The sequence below is a fragment of the Colletotrichum navitas genome (assembly GCF_030913465.1).
Source record: "Colletotrichum navitas strain CBS 125086 chromosome Unknown LY79scaffold_32, whole genome shotgun sequence".
In the NCBI taxonomy this organism is placed as follows: domain Eukaryota; kingdom Fungi; phylum Ascomycota; class Sordariomycetes; order Glomerellales; family Glomerellaceae; genus Colletotrichum; species Colletotrichum navitas.
In genome coordinates this window covers 297,168-319,113 of record NW_026850578.1, presented here as the reverse complement: position 1 = coordinate 319,113, position 21,946 = coordinate 297,168, and the positions used below count along the sequence as shown (strand labels likewise).

The 21,946-nt window shown below is 47.7% G+C and overlaps 8 protein-coding genes and 1 non-coding gene across 9 annotated transcripts; 3 read left to right on the top strand and 6 right to left on the bottom strand.

Moving 5' to 3' along the window:
* Nucleotides 1–4,863: 4,863 nt before the first annotated feature.
* Nucleotides 4,864–7,178, top strand: LY79DRAFT_632811 (heterokaryon incompatibility protein-domain-containing protein; the record flags this gene model as incomplete). The annotated part of the gene is made up of 3 exons (XM_060562200.1): nucleotides 4,864–5,216; nucleotides 5,269–5,874; nucleotides 5,944–7,178. 3 exons carry the CDS (start codon nucleotides 4,864–4,866, stop codon nucleotides 7,010–7,012), a joined length of 2,028 nt encoding a protein of 675 aa, XP_060413853.1. The 3' UTR covers nucleotides 7,013–7,178.
* A 7-nt stretch (nucleotides 7,179–7,185) lies between these two features.
* On the bottom strand, nucleotides 7,186–8,201 carry LY79DRAFT_555111 (uncharacterized protein). The gene has a single exon (XM_060557899.1). It carries the CDS (start codon nucleotides 8,186–8,188, stop codon nucleotides 7,325–7,327), a length of 864 nt encoding a protein of 287 aa, XP_060413852.1. The 5' UTR covers nucleotides 8,189–8,201; the 3' UTR covers nucleotides 7,186–7,324.
* A 195-nt stretch (nucleotides 8,202–8,396) lies between these two features.
* On the bottom strand, nucleotides 8,397–9,902 carry LY79DRAFT_555110 (short chain dehydrogenase). Its single transcript, XM_060557898.1, has 3 exons — nucleotides 9,656–9,902; nucleotides 8,985–9,596; nucleotides 8,397–8,905 (listed from the first exon to the last, which is right to left on the bottom strand). The coding sequence occupies exons 1-3, from the start codon at nucleotides 9,717–9,719 to the stop codon at nucleotides 8,688–8,690; spliced, it is 894 nt and encodes a 297-aa protein (XP_060413851.1). The 5' UTR covers nucleotides 9,720–9,902; the 3' UTR covers nucleotides 8,397–8,687.
* A 247-nt stretch (nucleotides 9,903–10,149) lies between these two features.
* LY79DRAFT_516249 (uncharacterized protein) lies at nucleotides 10,150–10,647 on the bottom strand (the record flags this gene model as incomplete). The annotated part of the gene is made up of 2 exons (XM_060554795.1): nucleotides 10,150–10,424; nucleotides 10,572–10,647. Coding segments are annotated over 2 exons (351 nt in total), but the record flags the coding sequence as incomplete, so codon positions are not given.
* Nucleotides 10,648–11,748: 1,101 nt separating this feature from the next.
* On the top strand, nucleotides 11,749–12,231 carry LY79DRAFT_670046 (uncharacterized protein; the record flags this gene model as incomplete). The annotated part of the gene is made up of 1 exon (XM_060563729.1): nucleotides 11,749–12,231. One exon carries the CDS (start codon nucleotides 11,749–11,751, stop codon nucleotides 12,229–12,231), a length of 483 nt encoding a protein of 160 aa, XP_060413849.1.
* Nucleotides 12,232–14,491: 2,260 nt separating this feature from the next.
* LY79DRAFT_580062 (uncharacterized protein) lies at nucleotides 14,492–14,941 on the top strand (the record flags this gene model as incomplete). The annotated part of the gene is made up of 1 exon (XM_060560068.1): nucleotides 14,492–14,941. One exon carries the CDS (start codon nucleotides 14,492–14,494, stop codon nucleotides 14,939–14,941), a length of 450 nt encoding a protein of 149 aa, XP_060413848.1.
* Nucleotides 14,942–17,107: 2,166 nt separating this feature from the next.
* Nucleotides 17,108–17,206, bottom strand: LY79DRAFT_t134. Its single transcript has one exon. It is a non-coding gene; the product is annotated as a tRNA-Pro (tRNA).
* Nucleotides 17,207–17,312: 106 nt separating this feature from the next.
* On the bottom strand, nucleotides 17,313–18,819 carry LY79DRAFT_555105 (nucleoside-diphosphate-sugar epimerase). The gene is made up of 2 exons (XM_060557897.1): nucleotides 18,233–18,819; nucleotides 17,313–18,153 (listed from the first exon to the last, which is right to left on the bottom strand). The coding sequence occupies exons 1-2, from the start codon at nucleotides 18,490–18,492 to the stop codon at nucleotides 17,646–17,648; spliced, it is 768 nt and encodes a 255-aa protein (XP_060413847.1). The 5' UTR covers nucleotides 18,493–18,819; the 3' UTR covers nucleotides 17,313–17,645.
* Nucleotides 18,820–20,567: 1,748 nt separating this feature from the next.
* LY79DRAFT_222145 (uncharacterized protein) lies at nucleotides 20,568–21,389 on the bottom strand. Its single transcript, XM_060551617.1, has one exon. The coding sequence runs from the start codon at nucleotides 21,257–21,259 to the stop codon at nucleotides 20,666–20,668; it is 594 nt and encodes a 197-aa protein (XP_060413846.1). The 5' UTR covers nucleotides 21,260–21,389; the 3' UTR covers nucleotides 20,568–20,665.
* Nucleotides 21,390–21,946: the final 557 nt, after the last annotated feature.

Here is a 21,946-nt window from a genome sequence, read left to right as displayed (position 1 = left end):
GGCTAAAAAGCTAGACTTATAGAGCTATATAATAAGGGAATTAATAGGGGGGTGTCATAAATTGATACAGGGGCATTGCTTTTACAGGGGCGTTACTATCTGTTGTATCTAATTAGTTAAAAAAAAAGTACCTCCCTATAAAGGCAGTAAGGGGAATTACACTAACACTGCTATTCTACTATTCTATTCTACTATTAACTAATTAACCTACATGGCCGTAGGAAACAGTCTCTATAAGGGGGTTCTTTTTACAGCTGTAGGAAATAGCCTCTATAAGAAGGGCCCTCTTTACGGCTGTGAAAATAACCCTCTTATAGAGCCTGTTTCCCACGGCTGTAAAGGTTGCCCCTCTTGCTAGGCCTATTTCCTACAGCCGTGAAAATAACCCCCTTATAGAGCCTACTTCCTATAGCTATAAAGGTTGCCCCTTTTGCTAGGCCTACTTCTTATAGCTATAAAAAGAGCCCCCCTATTAAGCCTACTTCCTATAGCTATAAAGGTTAGCCCTCTTGCTAGGCCTATTTCCTATTTACCCTAAGAAAAGTAACTATTTTTATATTTAAAATACCTACTACCTAGCTACCTTCTTATAATATAGCTATAAGGATTTATTATTACTACTAACTATTTCCTACTAACTCTATGTCCTCTAAATACTAGGCTAAAGTAGCTATCTACTTATATAATTCTCTATTATTCTTCCTCTACTAAGAACACTAGACTAGCTTCTTGTTTATTACTAGGATAAGGTTAAAATCTAGCTTTAACTTAGTTAACTTTTCTCTTGTATAGACCTAGCTAGTGTTAACTTATTCCTACTTCTATATAGGTAACCTTACTTTTTACCTTTTATACTTTAGCTCTTACTAAGGGTATAGGTTTAGCTAGTTAAGTAGCTTTCTTCTAGTAAAGATAGTTATAATAGGATAGGCTACACTATATTCTTTAGCCTACTACAGAGGGATACTATAATCTTAGGATTAAGGATCTAGTGGTATAGATTAGAAGAAGATGTCTCCTAAAGACACTACTAGGGGTATACCTTTTACTTGCTAAAAGCTACTAAATTAAGTATCTTAGTAAAGATCTTATAGTAGCATAGGATACTAAGCTTAGTTAAAATAGTATAGTCTAGACTATATTCTCTAATAAGGTCTAGGAATAGTCTTTTACTAAAAGGTATTACTTTTTTTACTAACTAGTATTACTTCTTAATTAACGCTAGACACTTTAAGGAAAGCAGTGTATAAAGTTTACTAAAGAGCTTAAGGTAAAGACCTATATACTCTTAGCCTTAAAGGACTTTATCTTTTATATATATTTACCTAAAGTGTAGCACCTAGTTACTAATTATATCTTATATAATATTAATAAGTTAATATAGGTAACTAAGACTATTTAAGAGATAGCCTTTAATATTATTATTACTTAACTTTATACTAGAGGTAATATAAACACTAAAGTTCTAGTATTTTTAGATAAAGCAGTAAGCCTACTATACCCTTAAAGGTAAGTATATTATATAGAGGTACTAGAGAATTAGGCGTTAGTTAATAAACTCTTTATAAAGCTTAGTCTAAGCTTCCTTAAAGGTGTACTTAGTCTTAGTAAAAATAATATACTTCTATATTATAAGGACCCTATAATATATATAAAGGGGGGCATCTACTAGTATATTAATATAAGCCTAGTCCTTATTACTAAGCTAGGCTATTACTAGTGTTATTAGCTAATAGGCCTTATTATTAAACCTACTACTATTACTACTATAGGTGTAGTCTTTAAGCTACTTTTACTTAGCCTTAAGTATAATGTTAAAGTTAATATAGTAGATATAGAGTTATTACTAGACGCTAGGGAACTACTTATTTAGTATAGCCTTTATTTATTTATTATAGTCTATAATAATAATAGTAAGGTAATAGACTAAGTATTAGTCTATAAGTTAGTAGATACTTACTAAGAGAAACTAAAAACCCTTTAGCCTCTTGTTATTAATAAGGCTAAATATAGTATTATAAATAGATCTAAGGCAAGTTTATCTAGTGGCCTAGAAGAGTAAGAGTTTAAAGTAATTAGTGTTATAGGTGTTATTAAAACTAATTACTTTAGGGAATTACTTCTATATTTAAAGATAGTAAAAAAAGGTCTAGATAAGACTAATAAGGCAGTTTAGCTTATTATCTGCCTACTTTACTATATATAGGATATCTTGCTTATTAAATAGCTTTATTAAAGCAGTAGTTAGTAAATACCTGCCTAGCTTCTCTTAGTTTATATAAGCCTTAGTATTATAGATATCTTGTTAGGTAAATAAGGTATCTAAGAACTACTATTAAACAATAGCGTATATATCCTATGCCTAGATACTAACTCTTTAGCTTATTATATTAATAGAGTCTATTATAGGCTAAGTAAGCCTATAATAAAAAGGATATATAGAGGCTTTAAGGCTAAGGCTATAGTTATACTAACTGTACTAGGTTACTAGATAATAATATAATAGCTACTTGCCTTCCTCTTAGGCCTTTATAATAATCTACTATTAATAACTATATTTCTAAGATATACACTATTAAATACTATTACCCCTTAGTAGTCTAAGGCTTCTAAATTAGTTATATTAGAAGGTATAGTATATAATTTAGCCTTAAGCTTTATACTAGTTCCTTTTTATAATACTAAATCTATTAGCTTTTATAAAGGTATTAACTTAATTAAAAAGGGCGTTAGAGGTTTATTCTAGATTACTAGGTATTAGTAGGTTTAGGATAGTAGATATAGGAGGAGAGGAGGATTAGTTGCATAGGGTATAGTAGGAGGCTATAGTTTAGAAAGACACTTTACTTTAAGGGGAAGATTATTATTAAGGTAGTAAATAGGGTAGTAGATTAGCTTAAGGACCTTATTATTCTTACTATTAATAGATATACTCTTGTTATTAAAGGAGTACTATTATTAGCTATTAATTAGTCTTAATAACCTATTAAACAAGGTTAAGAGCACTATTAAACTACTATATAGTAGGATAAAGAGGTTACTAGGACTACTTATAAAGAGGAAAAAGGCTACACTCTAGAAAAAGTCAAAAGAGAATAGTCTACTAAGTTTTTATTATCCCCTTAAGGAAATAGTAAGTAAAGTAAAGTGTTAGCTTTATACTAAGGTAATATAGTTTATAGTATAAAAGAGGTTATATATCTTATAGTAAGCTTAATAGGAGCTTAGCTAGAAGGTTACACTGCCCCTTAGGATTACTAGCTCTATAGAACTAGCTAACACTAGGACAGCTGCTTTTAGAGAAGGAAGATAATAGTAGGTAGCTAGATAATAGTAGTAGATTATAATTAATCACTAGTTACTCTCTTAAGATAGAACCTAAGGTAGGAGGGTAAGTAGGTTACGTTTTACGCTATAGAACACATTATAAAGCTATTATAAGTAAATAGTATAGATAAAACTAAGACTAAATTAGCCTTTTATACTAGTAAAGAGGATTAAAAGGGATAAGATACCTTCTATAGGTCTAGTAGAATTTAACTACACTAATAATACTTTTTTTAACTAATTAGATACAATAGATGGCAATGCCCCTATAAGAGTAACGCCCCTGTATTAATTTACGATGCCCCCCTATTAATTCCCTATAATAAATACACTAAGAGCTATATCTTTAGCCTCTATAAGTAACTAGGGCTAGTTACCCTTATCTAGGCTAACGTAAAGGTTATAGCTAGCCTAAAGAGCCTAGAGATACTAGTAAATAAAAGTATTAGATATATTATACTACTAGGTAAGTTAGTAGATAAAGGGTACAGTAGATAGCTTTTTACTAGGCTAGTTAAATTAGCTAGCCTATTACTAAGCAGTAAATATTACTTTAGTAGCTTTTTTAGTAGTAGTTATATTCTTATTATATTAGTAGGGTATATTAAAGGGTTAAAGTAGGGTAAGTAGTTTAGTTACTGTTAATATCTATTAATAATATATCTAAATAATTACTTGTTTTTAGTAAGAATATAATAAAAAGTAGGACAGGGCAGGGACTAGGTGTAACCCCCCTTTTCTTACTGTAACCCCCCTTTTTTTGCCCCCTCTGTGAGGAGGGGGTGTTTAGCTTTGACGAAGGCTGACTAACACCCCCGGGTATCCCTATTTTTACATTCATCCCGTGCCCTGTCCCCCAGTGCCACCGGTCTCCCCGATCTCCTCCGTAACCCCGACGTTGGGGAGAGAGCACAATGGGGCTCAGAGCCTAGATAGAATTGCATCGGTGAGCTCGGACGCACAGAGTTCTATGCCGAGAGTGGCCAGATGACCGGCTATTTCATCTACCAAAGTACATATATATATGTACGAAGACCCAGTAACTTACTGAGGAAAAAAAGGGCCTTCGTCTCCCGGTCAAAGCTCCATCTTGCTAGTGTATGAATTGATAATTTCTAGGTCATTTGCCCCAATAACTGCTGGGAGCTGCACTGGAGCGCGGCTCCTCACTGTGTTGCTTGATGACTCAAGTTCTTGGATAATCTCTCATCTAGTCCTCATCTTTTACCGCACTCAGCCCTAATATACGTGCGTATCTAGGCGATCATGGCATACGCCTGCATTAGTCATCTTGCTGCGGGCGTCGATATCATAGGCAGGCTCCTGATGCAGCTGATTGAGTACTCCGTACGTGCCGTGATATAAGCCATATTAATTGCGCAGTGGAAATTACGGGTCCGCTTTTGTATTCTTCCCATTTGACCCCTCCCGGCCTAGTCGACCGTTGCACAAGCTGGTCCAGCCAGCTTCGAAATCATGTCGACGGAACTGGCAAAAGTGGAAGACGGGAAAGGACATCTCCTTGGCCCCCAAGGAATGTCCTCAACGCCCCGTCTAGAACCATTATGCAGGCGCTGCTCCACGATTCCCCTCACTCCCGACGCGCAAAAAGCAGGGATCGACAATGTGGAGTTCGAGAGCAGAGGCGGAGTATGGCTGCTCGGGCCTGGTACGAGAGTTCAGAACAGAAACTGCCCTTTTTGCAAACTGGTCACCCGTGCGTTCAGCATTCTATACCAAACAGACGCAGCGAAGAAGGAGACGGCGTTCTCAATGAGAGAGGCCGTTGAGGTTCTGGAATTCCGAAGAAGCGGCCCAGGAGGTCGCAGAGGGTTTACCATCGACGGAGCAACATTGCAGAACTGGATCTGCCAGGTCGAAACCATACCGTTTTCACCCAAAAAACGCTCCCTACGCATACCTCAAACCCGTGATCGAAAGCATCTTTGATGTCGGCCGTCTTTCGAAATGGATATCAGTTTGTTCGGCGTTTCATGGAGAAAATTGCTCCGTCATCGCACAGGACTTCTCCACAGCTTTTCCTGGACTGTTTGTATTGCGACTTATCGATATCCAGGAAGAATGCCTCGTGGAGCTGCGGACAGTTCCACAGTACGTTGCACTCAGTTACGTATGGGGTGAAGTGCCTAGTGTCCGGCTTTCGGCGGCCAATAAATCCCAGTTGCTGCGACGTGGAGGCCTCAAATCGGCGTGGAATGCTTTGCCACGAACCATTACGGGTGCGTTCGAGTTAGTACGGAGGCTCGGAGCGCGATACCTTTGGATCGACGCCTTGTGCCTGTTGCAGAACGATCCGACGGACCTAGACCGCGGTGTCAACGTCATGGATCGGATTTATGAGTTGTCGTGGTTGACTATCGTGGCCGCCTGCGGACATAATGCTGACGCTGGCTTACCGGGCATCGGGGAAGGAAGCCGGTCTGAGATAAATACGGCATTTCCCATCGTGGAAGGCGTATCTATGGGGATATATGTTCCCCTCGATAGACTTTTGAAGTGTTCGGTCTACTCCACGAGAGCTTGGACGTAAGGACTAATCCCCATCTTCCTGATATTCACAGCCTTATGCCCATTGAACTAACATCTTTAATGAAGGTTTCAAGAACAGGTATTAGCGCGACGTATCGTCTATTTTATAGACAATAAGGTCTTTTTTCGTTGTAGAAAGGACGTGTACGCAGAACAACTCGTCGATCGCACCGTTCAACCATGCGGCAATAGATTGTTAGATGAATCTCGGACATCGATGCTTCATCTTGCGGCAAACCTGGAGACACCAATATACGACTTTGTAGCCATGCTCGTGTACTACACCCAAAGAGTCTTGACGGACCAGAATGATGTACTCCGTGCGGTGGCGGGCATAATTCGGAGGGTATCTGACAAAGCAAAATGTCTATTCTTCCAAGGAATCCCGACTGCCGCTTTCGACGCGTTCCTGATATTCACCGGTGCGAGCAATCCACTACGTAGGCGCCGGGGATTTCCGAGTTATACATGGGCTGGGTGGAGGGGACGAATACTTAACACACCTGCGGGTGTGCGGCTGTTTGTTGACATCAATAAGTGGCTGTTGGAAGAGACGTGGATCGTGTGGTACAAAAGGAGTCCCTCAGGCGCCGTCAGTCTTGTCTGGGACCCCTCGGCAAACGAAGCCTTCCCGTTTGAGGACCCCGGCTTCGAAGGATATAGGAAACGACAGCAATTCCAGCCGCCAGAGGGTTTATTAGGCGGAATTTCGGTGTCCAGAACACACCCCACGGAAAACTTGCACTACCCGCTCCCCAGGCTTGGCTATCCCTTGTTGCAGTTCTGGACTTTGTCATTGAACTTCAAGCTTCGAGTGAAAGATATATTTGTGGGAGTAGCGTCGATTGTGGCTCGATACGGCAACGTGGCGGGTGAGACACGGCTGGATGCATTGGACGAGACGTCAATACATGAATCTGAGGGGCCATTTGAGTTTGCCCTGCTCTCCGGTGCCTGGATGTGGGCGCCTTCTCCAAAATCCGGTTCAGAAAGCCTACAGCCGAGATACTTCGTGATGCTCCTCGAATGGGATGGTCCAATTGCTGAACGGCGAGGAATAGGATGGATTGATAGATCGGCGGTTGAAGAAGGTTTCGGTCCTGGACCGGAGTGGAAGGAGTTTATCCTCAAGTGACACGCTATTATTTATACCATTGGATACATATTGAACTAGGATTTAATCCGTTTCCTTTGAGCAACGGATTCTTGAATAACGAGATCTAATTATATCAGCTTCATGTTGTAAACTTTCATTAGGACAGCTGGAGACTTCGCATTAGCTCGAGGTGTTATAGTAGTGATATTGGGCTTGCCAAATACACAAATTTATTACTTATCTATAAAGATTTAAAGGCAAAAGGAGAAACGACATTAGTAAAGCTAGCTCCAGTAGCTTAGCCTTAGTCGTCGGCGTGCCACCGCAGTACCCGGCACTCTATCCCGGTGCCTAGCCTAACTGAACCACGTTGCCCGCTCGGAATCCCGCCGAGTGCCCAGATGAGTAGCCTTTCTGGTTCGTATAGACCCGTTTCCCGGTTTGTTCGTCTACAAAATCGCAATTGTAATGTGTATGGCCGAACGCCCATAGCTTGACCTTGGGGCTCTCCCAGCAGAGCTGACCGCGCACGTCCGTTGAAAAGCCGGACTGCAGGTTGCTGTTGGCATGCAATGGCTCGACGGCACGACTGTTCTCGGTCGGGCTATGGTGCGTGAGGATAGCGATAGTACGACGGGGGTCTCGTGTTATGGCCTTGACCCTTGAATTGAGCCATGCCAGGTCCTCATTATGTCTTTGGCAATGCTCTTCGACGGTCCAGTCATCAATCGCCCAAAAGTCGTTGAGCCCGTTGCTGACTGCCGTGAGCTTGGAGTCGGGCACGTTAGAGAAGAGCGTGCAGCCAAGTATAGTGACGTTGGTGTCGGGGATCATGTACTCTCTCTGGTACATGAGAACGTACTCTCCTAGTCCGGCTGATGGGTCTTCTTCTCTGTTTCTTCGATTGACCTCTTGGAAGTTTTGCAATCTTTCAATAGTATCGTCCCAACTGGAGCCGTAAGGCTCATGGTTGCCGAGAACGTGGAAAACAATGCGGAAAGCAGTGAGCTGCCTGTCGAGAAAATCGACGAAGCTAGCATCTTTGACGCATCCAACGTCTCCAAGAAGGGCGAGGTATGGTGCATTTGGTTCAATAGGGTAGCTTTTATAGTCTTGGTGGCTCAGGTGAAGATCTGACATGATCTGAATGGACGCCATTTTTGTTTTCGAATTCTGCGCTGTACACTGTGATTGAGAGATATAGCCGTCTTCCATGTTTTCTGTGTAGGGAGCCCACCTTTTTGTTCATGGATAGTTCCGAGATCTTAAAGTTTGGCCGTCCCGCGTCTTGGAGGAGTGACTCACTCCACCCGAGGAGTGAAGCGCCAGGTCTGGGTTTCCGCCTTTGGCCATTTAGAACTTACAATTGTCAACGCTAGATTTGCCAAATGGAACATCGAAGAACAAGCGGTATGCTTGTGGCGTCATTGCATCTGCTTCGTATAACATTAGATATGGTTTCAAGTACTCGTCATGTTCACGAACAGCTAGTAGCCTGTGTGGACTTGCACACAGCTCTGTGCAATAACCATATCCAAATCCAATTCATCTGCGTGCTATGTCCGGTCGTTTTAACTTTGTCTGGCTCCGTGCTACGTAGAATGATTCAGCTGGCCCAGCACGGGGAAGTCCATAGAAGTCCTATTCTTCTAATTTCTAGTCCTTGGCCCATTTCTATGGATAGAAACCCGTTGTTCTAGGCCCATTTTGATATCTAGTATGTGGCGGGCATGAGGCTCAACCGACCGCCATCTGTAACCATGATGGAACCATTGCAGTAGCTTCCAGAGCGACCCGCAAGGTACAAGATAGTCCCGGCCATTTCCTCGTCCCCGCCAAATCTTCGGGCAGGAATGAACCTCTCGTCATCAGTCGCCTCGTTCTCAGGCTTGCGGTCACCAATCATTCCCGCTGCTATGTCCGAAGGAAACACTACAAAGTTCAATCAAATTAGTCTTTCCAGCCTTCTTCACGCCCATACGTTGTCCCTGTGTAGGATGGGAGGGCTTACATCCCGGGGCCAGGCCGTTGGCACGGATGCCAAGTCTGCCTAGCTGGCTACTGGCGTGCTTTGTGATGTGCATGATTGCGACTTTGCTTGCCATGTACGGAGGCGAGGAAGCGTAGTGTCGGCTGTAGGCGGAAATGCTGCTGGTGAAGACGACCTGGCTCTGGATGGCTACTACATCGCTTCCCTCCTTGTCGGGCTTGCCAAAGCCGCCCTTGAGCGCGTTCTTGTTCCCGGCATCGAGCAGCTCGAGGAAAGCCGACATGGTGAAGAAGGCGGCAGTGACGTTGACATTCAAGACCTCGGTCATGTCTCCCATGGAAAAGTCGGTGAAGAGAACCTTGCGCAGCTCCGAGACTGAAAGGGACGGATTGTAGCGGACCGAGGGCCCGACGACGCCGGAGTTGGCGACGACGAGATTGACGTATCCGACCTCCTTGGTGACGCGGTCGACAGCCGCCTGGAGGTCTTCCTTCGAGGTGACATCGCACTTGTGCGGGATTATGTTGGGATGACCCTTGGCGGCGTCTTCGAGCACATTGAGACGCCGTCCCAGGATGTACACCTTCGCGGCGCCATGGGTGGCGAGAGCCTTAGCCATGATGAGGCCGATGCCTCGAAAACGCTTTGTGAGTACCACCACTGTTTTGGACGATGAGCACAGAGAGACATACCAGTGCCTCCACCGGTGATGACGGCCACCATGCCATCGACTCTGAAGAGCGCATTATAGTCCATTTTTGTCTATTTGATCCTCCTCGTGAAGGGTCTCGGTGATAACAATTCAATCAATGCGGGGAGCGTTGTAAAATAACGAAACTAGACAAGAGTGTGTGTTGTCGGACTCCGCCATTTTATACTTTCCGGACCCGCGCTGAAGTGTCCGGACAATTCCACCCACATGCGTGTCCAACAAGTAGGTCTGTGGCCGGGTCCAAGAACAAAGGCGGCTCTCGTAAGGTTCGTCCCGGCAACTCAACAGGGCACATGACAGGCCGATGTCGCCCCACTGATCATGTCGTGGATGATTGGACGGGAAGCTTGCCCGCGATGTGGCTTAGGGTTAGTTTGACGCGATCGACAAGATGCACAGGGATTCAAGAAAGTGCATCGTCTGTCGGGATCCAGACTCTAGTTCTATTCCTGCTCTCTATGAGAGAGCTGCCTGCTAGTGTTTTGACTGCTTGCGCTTCTTTCGCTGCCGCAGAATCGCCAGTCGCATCTCTGCCTGTCGAAGCGCCAACTGCGTCTCTGCCAATAGAATTTGATCATCCAGATCGTCGCCGTCATCATCGTCAATCTCATACGCGACCTTCCGAACTGTGCCCTTTTGACCTGTGCCCTTCTCGCCCACGTCCTGCTCGGATCCGTCTTCAGCCGGTCGTTTGCCCTTTGGAAGGCTGTTACCCGTCACTCGGGGAGACTCTTCGGTCTTGCCATGGCCTGTTTGGAGAGACTGTTGTGGCGAGGTGGTCTTTTGATAATTAGACTGTTGTGTCTTGATCGAGTGCTGACGTTGATTCCCGACAGCGTGGATGGTATTATATCGGTGTTTGGCGCCTGCGTTCGGAATAGGTTTTATCGGATCACGCAGCGAAGATGCGCTCGGCTTGCTCTCTTCTCGGTCGGTAACCGCGATGGTGGCTTTACTAGCATCAGAATCGTCTAAATACCAGGGAATATCTGAGGATGAGAACAACCGAGGGTCAGTTTCTCGAAATCGTATTGCTGCTGCCGCCCCCCTTGTGCGGCCAGCAGCGCCTGTCACTGCTAGAAAGACGTTAGGTGAGAACAATCAGCAGAGCATTTTGAACACCACCGTCCTTAGTCCTGTCCTGGACCAGCGCCTGAAACTATCTGTAATAATATGGAAATGGCGGCGGTATTTGGTCTTTGACTTACTCGACATGGTTGTATGGCGTTAATAGCCTGCTCTTGGCTATGCGGGTTCGCCTGGAGTCGTTGAAGCATGAGTTGTGCAGCAAGAGATTGCCACGAAGTCGTGAAGTCGGTAGGTTGGCAAAGAGAAAGTGAGAAATCAGACAAACAAAAACTGGACCAGAGAATCCGACAAAAATCAGAAATAACCTGAGCCGTGCCTTCCCATACCGAACTTTCAGCTTAATCCATTTTTCTTTTTAAATTACCACTCTTCCATCCGTCATCTTTCCACCTAAAACACCATATATCTCTCAAGCCAAGACAGACACCCTGCCTAGGGACATCCAGGCCTTTGAGGAATTATTTTTCAAGAAGTACTGGTCTGTCATAACAGGAGAGTTGCCCGATTATGGTAGGTCACAGTTCCGTGCCAGGTTATTCGAGATGAGTGAACACATATGCATGTCTGAATGAATACATATTTTATACTGAAAACAGTTTCTCGATACGGTCTTTACCGAACTGCTAGGTGATAACATAGTTTACACGGGCCGTGGTAGCTATATTCATAAACTTTGTACACAGTTTTCCCTTCCGACGGGAAAGTAAAAAACTGCGTGTCGGAGATAGTCCCCAGTTTCCATGGGGAATACCGCCATTTTCCCATCAGAATTCTCTAGAATGCATTCTACTACCTTGATGAAGAGGAAAGGGACCATTCCACTCTTCGGCCGGATCAAAAGCACTTCAACAACACAGACCGAAACGCACCATCGGCGTGCACTCAAAGTCCAAGATCAACGCCTCGCCCCCCCCTCAAGCTTTCAAGTCCATATTCGAAGGAAGGTCTGGAGCTATGTATCCTATGTATCTGAAACCTCCCAAGATGTCCATTTTCCTGGAAACCGCCAAAAAGACGACGCAGGGTTTTGGCGACAGTCTTCTTCCCAGTTTGGACGACCTCGCATTCATGCTGCTAGTCGGACTTTACTCCTGCCTCATATTTCTTCTCTTCATCCACATCGCCGATCTGTGTCTCGAGAGAAACCGCGGCCCAGACGGCTTGATTGCACAGCAGCGCCGTATCCGCAGGGCAGAACAACGAAGGCTGCGCGTGGCCGAGCCTCTGCCTATCTACGTTGAAGAAGACCCTATGGAATGGGGACGTTTGCACCCTGATGTGGGTGCTCAGTCATCGCCACCCGCGTACTACACGATTGTCATCGAGCGACCCCCTTCTAATGAGGAGCGGATGCGGGTTGGAAGCCGAACAAACGGCGACACCGCTGTTTTGCCGCCACCTTATGTCGAGCAGGAGGTTCAAACTTTTGAAGCAAACATGCCGGATGATGTGGTGTACATGGTTTGATGGGAACAGGCATGAGAACCAGTTATTTGCAGCCTGTCATAACTATGCCAGGCGCTTTCATAAACAAGGCACACGGTCATCATTGGCCGTTTGTATTCAAAGCAGCAAGTAAGACCCATTGTGTCATTCATTGCCATCGGCATTAATCAAACAAGTTTTATCGTCATCATCTTTATTCTATGACCGCATTTTGAGCCGTTGTGTTTGGCAGACAAGCGTTTGCCGTTGAACCCTAGTGCATTCCGTTGCAGCCGAACAACAAAAGATTTCTCGAAGAGAGAAACACCTTGAAGAGACTGTTTGGTTCCAGAAAACTGCAGGATCATGCAGATAACAGATTCTGTGTAGCATCACGAGCTCAGCAAAACCCAGGCGGCCTCATCCTAACCAAGCTTTCGTGGGTGCAAGGCAATAAACACCTACAGCCATTGTTCTTGTTAAATACCCCCGCTCAGTCTGGGTAGGCTACTCGTTTCCATCTATATTCATTCCATCATTCTTTCACTTACCCTTCTGCTCGACCTTGCCTGATGGAGGCCCAAGATAAGCCCTCCATTCAGCGCAGGTCTGGCAGATAGGCTTTACCTACATTACACGCTGCGATACTATTACTTTTGGCACCGCCAATAAGACTTTCAAAGCCATTCCATTGTAAAAGAAACCTTCTATCCGCTTCCTGTCATCAACCAGGAGTCCAGTTTGTATAACAACGCCCCCAATCTGCTCTGGCGCAGGAGAGAAGCGGATAGCTCCTAGCGATTACTCTGAGAACGCCAACACGGCCAAAGACCGCTGCCGACTTCACAACACGGATCAGGTCCAGATATAGAAGGCAAAACAAATTACCACCATAATCACCCGTCGGGGAGAAGCTTGATGCTACAGCAGCTTTCAAGAGGTCATCTAAAGCAAGCCAGCAGTCCAGAAGGAGCCCCATCAGGAAAATTGACCAGTACTGGTAAGTCATCATCTCCTATACATATCCATTCTTCTCTGACAAGTTTCTAGCATACAAAGGGTACTCATCTCGACTTTGTTGATGCTCAATCAAACCTCAAATGGAACGGGAAATCCGTGAGGAAGCTCGACGGCTTCATGAAGCGGCGGCGTCGGAAGAGCCAACCCATGCTCATCAACACTAAGGAAAGGGACTAAGACGCCGAGGGTATTATACCGTCCCAGATTCTGGATTTCGCAACGTCGATATGTAAGCCCAAATTCACAATGACCCAGGCCAGTACTTGGGCTAGCACCCCGGCCAGCTTCTTCTTCGATGATGAAGATACCATCCAGCCCGGTTCGCCAACCTCCGGACCTCACGACAACATCACTATAGTGGACCAGGTACATGGCCATGAAGGCCCAGCCTTGCCCGCCTTCTCGGCTTCCCGAGACCCCATCTCTCCTGCCAACGACCTCCACGGCCGTGAAGCATCCATCACCTTTCTACTGTAACATACTGCCTCGCGCCACGTCTTCCAACCTATAACGAAGACGATGCAGACGCGAAAACCAAGTTACGAGCCGGAACTGCAGCGGATTATCATCCCTTAGCAATAGGAAGTCTTCATGTGTTTCTCCCATGTAGCTGTAAAGCATCCCGATAGCCCACTAGCGATGCCTCGTCGACCTTCGCCCAAAGAATCAACGAGATAATCTCGCCTCTGCGACCCGACCACGTTGTCACCGTCATTCGCTTGCCGTCGCTAGAAATCGGGCTGAGACGATGTATCTGGAAGATCAAATAGCCCGTCAAAAAATAAGTATTATTCGGTGCTGTAGTTTGAAAAAGAGAGCTCAAGGGACCTACTCTTCCGGCGTTACCAGTCCACCCACCAAAACCTCAGAATACAACTATACAGACAGGCCAAGCGGGTCCTGCCAATGATTCACAGACCCCAGCTGGTGGAAACGACGAAGATTCGCCTCTGTCAAGTGCACCACGCCCTGTTGCCTTTATTACACTACACGGCGGCCAATACTTAATATGTCGGTAGGGTCCTGAGCGCTGTCCTGACCTTGAGTGGCATGCATACGCTTACCATTCGATCTTCCCACAACCAGACGGAGCGAGATGAAGGCACACGTCGCCACGATCGAGGCGGAGGGCAGAGGAAGGAGAAAAGGTGAAGTGAAAACCTTTCGTACGGGCACCCAACTGTTTGAAAACAACCAAACAGGTAGGCACGTACAAAAGGATGGATTTGATTGGCTTGGTGAGTATCACCTCGCATTCATTATTCTCCTAGGGAGAACCCTCATGACGGGCGCCGCGCGCAAGAAGCGAAACCTCCAGGCCCACGTCTCCAGGATTACCAAGGGCCTCCCTAGTACGCCGCAGACGTCAGACCCCGAGGGAGGACGTACGCCGGCCACCAACGACAACCCTGCCACCGGGTCGCGTAACCAAGCAGCCTCGGCGTCGCAAGCCCCCAACGGCGACAAAGACGACAAGGGTGGTGTAAACACCACCTCGCGCGAGGGTCAGTTGGTGGCCTTCGATTACCACAACTTCGTCCTCCAGGACGTCAACACGGAGGAGGCCGCCGCCATTGCCTCCATCAAAGAGGCCGATCTTTCCGCTGCCCTCATTGCCCACGCCGAGGACCCCGAGAGCAACGCCGCTGCCCCCGTCGACCGCAACGCTCTAGACAAGAAGGCCAAGGGCAAGAACGTCGTCACCCACGTCGACGAGGAATCCAACGCCTAGCTTTATTAATCCGTCAATGACGGATTAATAAAGGTGACAATCATGTCTAAGGATCTACAGTTTGTAACACAGGACAAGTGCTACACACTGTAGATAGACAATAGGGACGATGGATGACCCCACAGGCACATGAATAGACACGTGCCCAAGGGGTATATATCTCATCGTCCAATGCCTCCCACTATGGGAGAAAAACCTCAATTGACTATCTACACACATACCTAGCTTTTATAGAGGGTAGCTGTCACAGGACAAGTACGGTACATTGTAGATAGACAGGAGGGACGATAGATAACCCTATAGGCACATGAACAGACATATGCCCAAGGGATATATATCCCATCGCCCAATACCTCCCATTAGGAGAGTCAACCTTAATACACTGTCTACACCTATACCTAGCTTTGTCCTATGTCAATCGCTCAGCTCCTTGTTTATTCCTTGCCTTGTTTCACTGCTCTGCTGTTACACTTTACCTTTGCACTGCGTCGCTTCACGTCACTATCGCAGCCTAGCTCCTCCTGTTAGATCCGCAACGGCTGGCAGGAAGGCTGTGTCAAGTGGTAGCACAGCGCTCTACGCAATTGGCAAGAACCTTGGATCTGCTTAGAGAGTAGGTAACGAGACTAGTAAGTACCTACTTTTGGAATGTATTAACCATTTGTATTAACCATTATCTAGCTACTATTAAGCGCTGAAAGGTGCAGTAGTTAGATGCGTTCTGTAAGCGTCTTACTGCCTTAACTAGGGCTCACTAGAACTAGGGTAAGACTACTGCTATTTCCCCTGAGGAGATAGAGTTAATAGATGTTAGTAGTGTTTAAAGGAGACTTTAGTAAACAAGAGTACTGTCTTAGTACTTTACACTAGTTATAATAACTTTAATTACAAGAGCGAGGAGGAAGTTCCTACTAGCAGCATTGCCCGTCGGCAGATGGAGCCAGGTAACTCCATTATGGTCATGTTGGACATGAATGTTGCCAATGACGGTTTAGTGGTTACCAACTTGAAGAGCCATAGTGGATGTCGTACGAGGAGGATTAATACTGTCACAAGTCAGCAAAGTCAACAACAACAAGGAGAGGGATACGTACAAATTGGGAGTATTGTTGACTGATGTTGAGAGAAGATTGACGTACGAAGAGGAAAGTCGAAGTTGTTGTGTAAAGCAACTGACGTACGTTGATGAGTTGATGAGTTGATGGACCCTCGCAAGCACCAACAAAGCGATAGCTTCCGCAAGAAGCCTTTGCGTCTTACTAAGAAGTCGCAAGATAATGAAGAAGATGACAATACTAGAACAGTTATGAATGATGATGAGAACGATGGGAACTACAGCCAGGATGGAACTTTTACTTGAACGTCTAAAGGTAGATTTCGGTTTCTAGTACTACTATAGTACCACTCCTAGGAAGAGGCATCTCCCTATGATGCAAAGATGTTAATACAATAAAAGTCTTGTTGACAGCCTACTATATTTACATGTTGTTTACTTGTCTTGTGTGAATTCTAATGTCTTGAAATATTCCTACCTTACTATACTAGTTCTACAGATTAATCGAGAATCTATTCTTATCTTATCCAATGTACTCCGTATATATATAGGGATTTTTAGGCTCTATACCTAAAAAAAAAAAAAAAACCATGGTCACCAAACTTACATCAATCCATACCCATAGATAAAAAAAAGAAAAACCAATCCAGTTGTATGGATATCCAAGGATCCCCATGGACTGGATATTTTTAACCCTAGACCGTCCATCCTGGTTCCCAAGTAAATCATCGGAGGCCCAAGATATGTCCTTGGTGACTACGCCTACCACAATGAAGATTTTGTCACAATTCTTTGTCTGGATCTTTCAAAGCGCATGAATTCGAAACGCAACGATGAGACCATCCTAAGCCTGCCTGGCGGCGGTATTGGTTGATGATTGCGAAGTTCTTGTCGGGTCTTGGCTGGTGATCTAAGGCATCGCAGAGGCGTAAGGCAATTGACAAATATCTAATAGTGTTTTCTGAGAAGTATCTGTAGATAGTCGCTATACGAGGGTGAGAGCGTTCGTTACAACATTCTCCGTCATCGAATGGATCTTTGCCCCGCTGTCTGTCATACCAAAACCATCAAAACTTCCTCCCAGGGGAGGAGCAAAACGAAGCAAAAGTCGAGGGCTCAACCGGGATTCGAACCCGGGGCCTCGCCCAGTCAAGCTGTGCTTAAGGGTTGTGGAACCCGAAGGGCGAATCATACCTCTAGACCATTGAGCCGGTCAGTTCCTGTGGAACCGAATGAGTGGTGATTGGTGGCGATTCGTGAGCAATTCTGAGACTATATAGAACTGAGCTCGCTGACTCGTGCGCCATACCATCCCAAGTCCTCGTCATTCACTAACGTGGCTCTGATGAGCGCTCTGTGCGATGAGAACACCTTGTGGAGATAAGAACCTTGACCAGAGACAAAACGTGACAATGTTCTTATCGCGTGCCTGGCGCCTCTCTCTCTCTCAATCGAGTATGCAATCTAAGGCATTTCTCTAGAATCAAGCAACTTTCACTCTTCTCCCATGTATGTAATATGCCCTGCTGTGCGCCTCAACTCGTAACAGTTGGAATCGTGATTTGAAACTCGCCGCAATGATATACATATGTGTACATAGACCGCTCTCATCTCTGCTTTATGCAGTCTTCCCTCCGGGTGTTTCATGTATCAGGCCAAGCCGGCCAACCTCCGAAACGCAACATTGCTCACGACCCTCAGCCCGCCATTCAACGTGACAATGTCCTTGCCACCAGCAGCCAATCCAGAGTCGACCTTACCCATGGCCATCTCCGCCATGAATTTCCCCAGCGCTTCGGTCGGGCTGTGATACGACGGAGCAAACGCCCGTATCGGAGTGCCCAGTACAGTAGCCGTTACTTTGTACGTGACATCCGGGGTCGGCACGTAAGGCTTGATGGCGTCGTGGTCCTTGTTGTCGACATAGGCCGGGCGGATGGACTCGGTCCGCAGGCGCGGGTTCTCGGCGCGCATCTCGGAGAGGGCCGTCTCGGTCTCGCCCTTGACGCGGGCGAAGATGGCGCTGAAGCGGCCCGGCGTCTGGGTCGCGCCCTCTCCCGAGACGTAGACGAAGCGGAAGGGCTCGTCGCCCGGCGCGAGGTCGGCGAAGGCCTTTGCCGCCGCGAGGGCGTAGTCTTTGGTGATTTTGACGTAGGCCCTGGCCGCACGCGGGTGAGCAGGGTGCACGCAGCTTTTTGCGCGCGCGCGCTGGCGCGCCAGTGAGAAGAATTGCTTACTCTTTGCTGACCTGATTCTGGCTGATGCCCAGGGCCCACACGACACCGTTCGCGCCCTTGAGCTTGTCCAGCAGTTCCGTGTCGTACTTTTCGAAATCCTTGTGGATGATGACGTCGACGCGGGGGTCCTTGGCGTCCTCGGCCATAGGGACTGGCCTCCTGCTGAGGACGGAGATCTTTGTGACGTCCTTCATCTTGATCATGGCGTCGAGGACGCCTGAGCCGACCAGGCCAGTCGCGCCGGTGAGGATGAGATGCATGTTTGGAGATGCTTGTCGAGCCGTTCAGGTCGGAGTCTGGCAGAGTGCAGTGCTGTGTTGGAAGATGCGCAATCCAAGGGATAGATAGCCAAGAAGGGACACGAAGGGATAACCAGCGTTGCCATCAGCGGCAAGGCAGCCTTTTATTCATTCACGGAACATCATCTCCGAATCAGGCCGCGCAGGACGCGTGGGCGGTGCGGACGATGCGGACGATGCGGCCGCATCGCCTGCCCCCGAGCGGACTGGGAATCTCCACTGATATCGGAGGTAAGCCACGACAATCAAGTAAGACGCAACGGAAACTGTGCCGGAGTTAGCACTATCGCCACAGGAAAAAAACCATGTGGTGCATGTAAGCTGCAGCTGCGGCCACTCGATTCGGGTACATGCAATCTGGGCGTCAGCTCCGCATTATATCACAATCCAGTCGGAGCAGAAGCTGCTTCGCTTGCTTTCCCAAAGCTACAAACGGGTTGAAAAGCGCCAGAGATAGATAAACTTATCAGCTGCGCCATGACGTCTATCCAGTTCCGCTGGATGCTGCAGTGCAAAGCGTCAGGCTGAATGCCAACGAGAGCTTTTCGTCAACCAACGCCATAAACTCCGCTGCGCTGAGCCTCTGAAACACGTGCTGTTAAGCCCGACAAACGCCTTACGCCGCAGCGGCATTTGGCGCATTAACAAGGGGTGCTCTCCTACTCTAGGCCCTACTCTAGGCCACCCAGCTCGTCGCAATTTGTGCTGTTTCTCTGTGCGAAGCAGCCATCGCAGCGAGCTTGAATATCTTTATGCATCTGACGAGACAGTAGTTGAACGACGACGCGGGCGGTGTTAGCTGTGACGATCGACGGGCGAAGCTTGCAGCTCTTCGCCCGCTCCCGACTCTCGACGGCCATGCATGCGAACCGCTGCACCTCACAAGTATTTTGATCGTAACACTTCGAACGCCTTGCTCTCTTTGTTCGAAAATAGCATGCCCATCACATGATTCGGTGGCTGTCATCCCACACGAGGATTGGACACAGCTTTGGAGTGATTGGCTCTTTGTCCATCAAATCGACGCGGAGCCCGAGAGCCAGGGGAGCACAAACGGGGGCGCTGGATAAGCCAAGTCGACTAGGACCGCAAATGCTCACCCACACGCTTGTTTCTGTTTTGTTGGAGGCCCGACCAAGGACGTGGTGTAGTTGCACTATAAAGTAAGCCGTCGCAAATTCAAATGCGACCTCAGGCTCCGTTCTCGAGTCACCATGCTTTCATCAATAAATCAGTGGCTATTTTCGCTGGATTGGAGAATACCAGCGTCCTGTGACGCATCCGGTCTTCTTCCGGATGACAGAGCAGAGACAAGATCACAACGGTCTTGGGCTGCGAGTATATGCCAACGCAACCTAGGGATGCGGGCCGCCATGCGATGCCGCGTCGGTCCGTCGCCGTTCGGGCTCGCTCGGACTTCCTCTTTTCCCGCGCGGAGAAGCATCTGCCAGAATCCGGATTCACGGAGGAAGAGCAAGTGTCGGCTGTTGCCGAGCCACTTCTTCTCGGATTTCCCATCGAGCGAGGCGGCATATACACGGCATGCCTGAGAGCTGCCCACAAAGACCTGATGAGAGTGAAACACGTGCGTTCCCTGCAGGGAGCAATGGGCCCCGGTTGACGGTTGTCGATGGCAAGGACATGCTGCTGGGACAACCCCGTTGGAGTCCTCATTGTCGCCCCCATCTGAGCATCCGCCGCGACGTTTGGCATTGATGTAAACAAGGGTCACCCATAAAACCCCCACGGGGAGCCACGTGCTCTACTACTGCATGATGGACAGAGTCGCCTTTGGTTACAGTGACATGCGGAAAGTCTAAAGTCATGTGGGTAAGGGGATTAGTGGTTGACTTCAGACTTTCTGCATCTCACCGTAGCTGTAAGCGGTGTCTTGAGGGGCTCTGAACGTTCATCCGGCCCTGAATCTACCCCGGCCCATAATGCGTGATCGACCAAGATACTATGGGCGTTCTACGCTCTAGCTGCAACTTTCCTTGGCCCATCAGCCCTCAGTCGGAGAGGTTTTTTTTTTTAATACCTCGGAGGCGTATCTAATGAGACATGGAAAGATATACAGTCATACCAAATTGTCGCAGGGCTCGAAGAGAACACAGGAGACGTGTCCACACCTGTGTCATGCAAAGACGATGATGCGATTCCGGGCAACACGCTCGACAGAAGAAAATTTGCACCCGCCGATGGCCGGCTGCGAAAACGAACGCCACCCTCGAATCAGATGCAGCCGAAGCCAAGCCCTGCCGTGAGGCCTGGCCGGCTTTGGCGTCCAACAACGGCCCGATCGAGTGGATCGAGTCTGTAACGCCAACAACGACCGGTGTTCTGGATACATAATACCTCTCGACGCCATCCCGTCTCCCTTGGGTCCCGTCAATGCGAGGGGGGGAACAACCTGCCGCGCTGAGTCTACGGCCGACCTTATATTGTGGCGGCCGGGGAAAACCCCGGCCTTTTCCCCGAAGGGAGCGCGATCTAGACGGCTCCAGACACGTCTGGGGAACGTATGATAACCCGGGGTCTCTCTTCTATGAAGTGCAGCATGCACGAGACAGCCCTCGTATCCGCAATAGCTGTGTGAGCAGCGCGGGAGGGCAGAGAATATGCGGCACCCAGCAAGCTCGCCTAGGCGCCTGCAAGCGAGATTTTCTTGAATATCGGACCATCTCCGCAGCCCCAGCTTGCCTGCCCATGGGGTTAGTTCTCCGTCCATTCTACGGGGACTGGGGTATATGGTATTTGCGGAGGTTGTTGGAGTAGTCGACTCGAACCACGCCAACAACCTGCAGGGGATCTATCAAGGCTCCGGGGTCAGGCCGGTTCACTTGATTCCATCTGACAGCCTCCTCCCAGTCCATTGGGAGGCACATGGGGTAAGTCGACGGTGAGCTTGGCCAGTATTCCCACCGGCATCGTCGCAATCTACCAAACAAGTCTGTTCGGGAAGCCTCCTCCGTCGCCAGCTTCTCTCTCGACCACCCCGATTCTTTCTCATCACGCTAATACCGATCGCGCCCAGCTTTCGCTGCATGTCCCCCCCCCCCCCAGCGCGGAACACTAGGAGATCAGCTCGGCCAAACTACCGGGCGCGCTAAGAACGTAGGCGCTGACCTGCTCCACGGGCAGTCGTCTGGCAACATTCCAACGAGCTTCTAGCGGTTCTGCCAAAACGACGCAGTTTCGGCGGCGGCATTCACTCCGGCCCCTCCTCGTCATTGGACAGCCTGAGGCTTGGCGGAATCAGCATCGCGCTCTTGAACAGACACGATGCCAAGCCGGTTGACTCTCTCCTCCCTCCCGCGCCTTTCACCCCTTCCACCCCCCGCACGAACTAGGTAACGCCCCTTCCCCGGGGGTTAGTGTGCTTGGTTTGCTTGGCTGCCGCAGCGAGAATCAGCGA

Coding starts and splice junctions, on each gene's coding strand:
- LY79DRAFT_555105 (XM_060557897.1), bottom strand. CDS start 18,492: ATGCATCTCATCCTCACCGGCGCGACTGGCCTGGTCGGCTCAGGCGTC. Junction 18,154..18,232: donor CAGAATCAGGTCAGCAAAGA/GTAAGCAATTCT, acceptor GCGTGCGGCCAG/GGCCTACGTCAAAATCACCA.
- LY79DRAFT_222145 (XM_060551617.1), bottom strand. CDS start 21,259: ATGGACGGAGAACTAACCCCATGGGCAGGCAAGCTGGGGCTGCGGAGA.
- LY79DRAFT_555110 (XM_060557898.1), bottom strand. CDS start 9,719: ATGGACTATAATGCGCTCTTCAGAGTCGATGGCATGGTGGCCGTCATC. Junction 9,597..9,655: donor CATCACCGGTGGAGGCACTG/GTATGTCTCTCT, acceptor AGCGTTTTCGAG/GCATCGGCCTCATCATGGCT. Junction 8,906..8,984: donor CAACGGCCTGGCCCCGGGAT/GTAAGCCCTCCC, acceptor TGAACTTTGTAG/TGTTTCCTTCGGACATAGCA.
- LY79DRAFT_555111 (XM_060557899.1), bottom strand. CDS start 8,188: ATGGAAGACGGCTATATCTCTCAATCACAGTGTACAGCGCAGAATTCG.